The following is a 5483-nucleotide window of genomic DNA, read 5'->3' as shown; positions in this document are numbered from 1 at the left end:
GCAATGCTTGTCGTCGGGTGGCAAGGAAGTACCGATTAAATCAGCTGCGCAGGCTATACCTACTTATTCGATGTGCTGCTTTAACTTCCGTAGAGATTTATGCCATCACATCAATGGTTTATTGAGAAACTCCTGGTGTGGTAGCAAGGATGGAAAAAGGAGAACATGTTGGGTTGCTTGGGATGAGATGATCAAACCAAAGTGTATGGGTGGCCTGGGCTTTAGAAACAAGCATGGCGCATCCTCATGGATGAGAGCTTGTTAAGTGCGCGAATTTTAAAAGCACTGTACTTCCCAAATGTGGATTTCTTATATGCTAATTTGGGGTCTTCTCCCTCTCGGATATAGCGATGCATACTTGATGGCAGGGTAGTTCTAGAGCGAGGATTAATTAGGAGGATCGGAACTAGAGAATCAACACATATATGGAATATGAATTGGATTCCGGGAGCAAATTATCTTTGCCCCATTAGGATGGACTTGACAGATCCTCCGCGGATGGTTAGCGAGGTGATAGGTCACACGATGGCCTCATGGGACATCCAAAAGCTTCATGCTATTTTCGATCCGTCTGATGTTGACGCGATTCTGAATATACCCCTTTGCACTCGGAAACATGGGGATTTTTGGGCATGGCACCGAAAAAAGAGGGGTATTTTCTCGATTCGTTCACTTTACAGGATGTTGGTTGTAAACAAAGAACGAGCTACAACGTATCTAGAGAATATTGCTGGGAGATCAGGTTTGAGGTTTGAGGAAAATGAACGGAAGTCGCTAGGCAGGTTAAGGTACCATGAAAGATACTTGTGTTCTTGTGGAGGCTTGCTCATCACTCCTTGCCGTCAGGTGATGTACTACACCATAGGAACATGGCTACTCGAAGCACTTGTTCGATCTGTGGTATGCCTAATTCTTGGAAGCACTCATTGATAGAGTACAATATGGCAAAATGCGTGTGGGCTCTGGAACGTGAGGAAATTACCCAGCTGATGAGTGAAACTCAGGAGACTGAGCCTAGGGGATGATTAGAGGTTGTTATCAGCTCCCTAAAGCATGAGGATCTGACGAGGATGGTGGTCACTCTTTGGGCCATTGGGTATGCTCGTAGGAAGACGATCCACAAGAGCTCTTTTTAGAGTCCTTTATCTACTCACTGTTTTGTGAACAATTTTATATCTGACCTGGAGATGATCAAGACGGCGCAAGCGGCGTCGGTGAAATGTACCCAAGGTTGTCCCACCTCGGTGGATCCTTCTACCACCGGGTCTTGTTAAAATCAATGTTGATGCAGCCACTTCGAAGAATTCAAGCAAGGCAGTGGCGGCTGCCATTGCTAGGGACGCTGCAGGAAACTTTCTGGGAGCGTCTGCGCTGGTGATTCGTAGACTCTTAGATGTAGAGATCATCGAGACTATTGTGTGCAGGGAAGGTCTGGCGTTGGCGAGTGACCTCATGATTCAACACTTCAGGCTAGCCTCAGACAATGTTAATGTGATCAGAGGAATCAAGGAGGGAGAAATGGCCGCTCATGGCCATATCATCAGGGAGATAAAGACTACAACAGCGTAGTTTGGCACTGCTGATTTTGTTCATGAAAACAGGCGCTCCAATGTGGATGCTCACACCATCGCAAGTAGTGCGATTTATGCTGAGTTTGGTAGACAAGTTTGGCTGTTAAATCCGCCTCAAGGTGTTTATAACTCTTATAACTCTGTTGATGAATAAAGAGTTATGCCCTCCTAAAAAAACCAATTCAGCACTCATTGTGAAAATGAAACCCACCATAACTTGGATGAGACTCGTATGCAAAAGTGGCATGTGACATCGAGTCACTGACAAATGGGCCTAGACTCATGTTTTAGTGATCCAATGTCACATGGCATGGTGGTAGAGGAACTCTCTCCTCCTAACCTAGCCATGTTTTGAGAAGAAAATAGAGAAGATGGCTAGTATTCCCTCCATCCCAAATTACTATTCCTTTTGAAAAGTCAAAATGAATAGTAATTACAGCTAATCAAATTGAAAGATACGAGAAACTCAGATGAAAAAAATCTTTAAAAAATATCCGCGAATGCTACACAGCATATCCATCGCCACAAAACAAGTTTGCTGACATTTGTGTATGATTAGCGCATTATTGAAGTATTCAGTGGTGCTACGGTGGTCCGAAGAGCGCGTTGGACGTCACTATATATGAATGCAAGTGTGTATAGTACAGCACCACTGCTAGTTGACATGCTTAGTGTATGGTACCACTATCCCTAGTGCATCGTAATCATAGGCACCATGTACGGCCAGCAGTCCAGCACTACTACCGGTCGTCGTATGCGTCTGGCTCGTTGTCTTTACCTTTATACTCGATCGCCATGAACTCTGATCACGCATCTATGCTTCTCAAAATTCATGCATACAGTATGCATTGAGCCCTTCGCAGATTTTAGGTTACGCAAAGTGTTAATCTGAGTAGCACATCAGTCAACATAGGTTGACCATCGACTAGCTAGTAACCTAATACTCTCCCTATAGAACATCAGAACTCTACCATCTTAGCTCGATGAGATCACATACACATCAGCCAAATAAACCACGAAGGTTACTTCAGATAAAGATAATCCAAGGGCGAGAGCTCATCACACGGTGAGTACCCCAGCAGCTGGTTTACCCTTGTCCGCGACGACCTCCAACTCTCCCGCCGCGAACGTGCAAGAGGAGCTCCGGGAAGAGCACGCCTCGCGAGCCGGGTCGGCGATGGCGACGACGACGTCGATGAACGCCGACACGATGGCGCAGTGCGTGTCCTGGTCGTTGGCGCGCAGGTACCACCCCAGCATCTCCTCGAGCCAGCCCCAGTCGCCGACGCCGTGCGCGGCCACCATCTCCTCCATGGACGCCCGGAAGTCCGCGTACGGGTCCGCCGACTCGAAAGCGACCGCCACGCCGCCGCCGAACGCCTCGTCGCCGCCGCAAGCGCACGCCGACTTCTCCTCGAGGATGGAACTCGTGGACGACGCGCCTGGGTCGAAGAGGAGCCGGTCTGAGCGGATCCCCCGCACGATGGCGTCGTCCGCCGCGTCGTCGCCCGCTACCACCGGCGCCGACGCCTCGGACGCCGTGGAAAGGCTGTCGGAGCATTCCTGCCGCGCGGAGGAGGCTGTGAAGGAGGACTCGGCGGAGTCGAGGACGACTGAGGCGACGGTCCTGGAGCCAGCTGCCGGCTGCGCGGCGCGGGCGGGCTTCGTGCTCGTGTTCTTGCTGGATGGCCACGACCATGCTGCCGCGATGGCGGTAGCGGGAGGAGGCGGTGGCGGCGAGGTGTCCCTTGCCTTGCCATGGAAGAGGGAGGTCAGGGCCAGCCTCCTGGTCACCATTGCCGTAGTCGCGCTCGAAGTGGGCCGGAGTTCGGAGCAGGCTGGAGGAAAGGTTGGTGCGTGCCTTTAAAACTTGGTGCGGCACGGCGGAGGCTTTGCAGCTTGGTTTTAAAGGAGTTTGGGAGGGAAAAGGCGAGCAGCAAAACACAGGCTGCACGCACGGCGTAGAACAGTTGTGACTTCACGTCACAGCGTAGCGTACCACCCATCCTGTTCGCAGACGATCCGGGCTACATGAGGCCAGAAGAGCCACGCATGTGCATGCAAGTTGGAACAGAGGCAGGACGGACGCAGGGACAGGAGGACAGCGTCTGGTACGCAGGGGGTACCCTGTGTCGTAAGCAGATAGAAATTGTTTTTTTAACCATGAAGCACGTAAAAAGGGTCTGGTCTTTTCAGCGAATGTTTGTCACCGATTCATTTCCGTCTTACGAAAAAGCTCATCGCTGTTTCATTGATTGGCGCTGTTAGCGTGATCTGCAGCGCCTGGCTAACGGCCTCGCGCAACAGCCGCACGCGGCGCGCGCCCACCACACTCGTCACGATCACGCTCGCTCTTGCCATACCGTTCGCTCGCTGCCTTCCGTAGGACTCGCTTCGCTCTAGTTGTCAGAAATCCTATACTTGTATAAATGTAAGTTGAGATGATCAATATAAGCTGCGGGTTCTTGTTCTACCTCAAATTCTCACTCTCTACTTGTATAAATGTATGATGAGATGATTAATACCAGCTGCGGTTCTTATTCTATCTCGAGTTCTTACTCTCTTCATGGTATCATTAACTGAAGGTTCTGATCTCGTGAATCCCTTCGCGTCCACCTCTGCTTCCGCTACCATGGCCTCCCTAGCCACCTCCTCCGACTCATTTGCTTCCACCATCCCCGCTGCGCCTCAACCCATGCCAGCGTACGTGGTCTAGACCGTGAATACCCAGTCACATGTTCCAGTGCTCCTCGACATGGTGGAATCGAACTACACCCAGTGGTGGTGCTTCTTCAACTCCGTGATTGGCAAGTTTGGCCTCGACAACCACGTCCACTCGCCGTCGGCGCTCACCTAGCGTGACGGCGACTGGGTGATGAACCACCATAGCGTTGTGAATTTGCTTTACACCACCATGAACAAGGCGATCTTCGACACCGTCTAAAAGCCGCGCGCGTCGGCCTTCACCATCTAGACCAACGTCGAGGGCCTCTTCCGCGACAACGAGATGCAGCGCGCCATCTACCTCGAGGCTGAATTTCGTAGCATTCGCCAAGGTGACATGTCCATCACTCAATAATGCACAAGGCTCAAGACTCTCGCTGATGCACTGCGCGACGTCGACCAACCCGTGTCGGAGCCCAGCCAGGTGCTGAATCTCCTTCGCGGCCTCAAACCCAAGTACCGCCACCTGAAGCCCATCGTCACCGACAAATTTCTACCACATAGATTTACGAGCGCCATCTACCTGTTGATGGAGGAGCTCCACAACGAACACGACGCCAAGCAGGACGACGGCCAGGCCCTCTTCGTCGGCCATGGCAGATCCAAATCTGCGCCGCCCTCCTCATCTAACGGATCCTCCTCATTCGGCAGATGGTACAAACCCAAGCAGAAAGAGCAGCCCAAGTCGAGTTTCACCGATGCCCCTGCCGTGGCTCCCAGCTGTGGCGATCAACAACAGCGCTCCACCAACACGCCCAACTCGATGGCCGGCTACAACCCTTGGACCGGCCTCGTGCAGGCCTGGTCCATGCCGTTCAGACAACCTAGCCTAATTAAATCATGTGTCATCTTAAATAAAGCCATTAGAGCACAAAGAAGAACAATTGGCAGTTGTGAAGATAAGTAAAAAGACACTTTTGCCCTCACAAGCTAAACCATTGTTTAAGCCTTAACTCAAACTTTCTCTTAATAACTTAAAAATATGTCCAACTAAGAGTTGTATAAATAAACTTTACTAAAAACTTTTATTTTTGGTGTTTTGTCTGAATCTGAGAAGAAGGCCTTCAAAAACTCGAAATTTGAATCAGTTTCAATTAAGGAAAACACATGAAATCCCAACTTTGGGGCTCTTTATTTCGAAATTTCTAATATAAACTCAAGTTGAACTCTATACCAAAGTTTTAGAGA

At 50.3% G+C, this 5483-nt stretch overlaps 1 protein-coding gene across 1 annotated transcript; it reads right to left on the bottom strand.

Moving 5' to 3' along the window:
- Positions 1-2415: 2415 nt before the first annotated feature.
- LOC117855668 (transcription repressor OFP15) lies at positions 2416-3911 on the bottom strand. Its single transcript, XM_034738048.2, has one exon. It carries the CDS (start codon positions 3366-3368, stop codon positions 2631-2633), a length of 738 nt encoding a protein of 245 aa, XP_034593939.1. The 5' UTR covers positions 3369-3911; the 3' UTR covers positions 2416-2630.
- Between the last annotated feature and the right edge of the window lie 1572 nt (positions 3912-5483).

This window comes from Setaria viridis, chromosome 5, assembly GCF_005286985.2.
Source record: "Setaria viridis chromosome 5, Setaria_viridis_v4.0, whole genome shotgun sequence".
NCBI lineage: Eukaryota > Viridiplantae > Streptophyta > Magnoliopsida > Poales > Poaceae > Setaria > Setaria viridis.
Note: the sequence above shows the minus strand (reverse complement) of the source record. Positions and strands in the feature narration are given on the sequence as shown.

What these genes read in the sequence shown, in the direction of transcription:
- LOC117855668 (XM_034738048.2), bottom strand. Translation starts at nt 3,368, where the DNA reads ATGGTGACCAGGAGGCTGGCCCTGACCTCCCTCTTCCATGGCAAGGCA.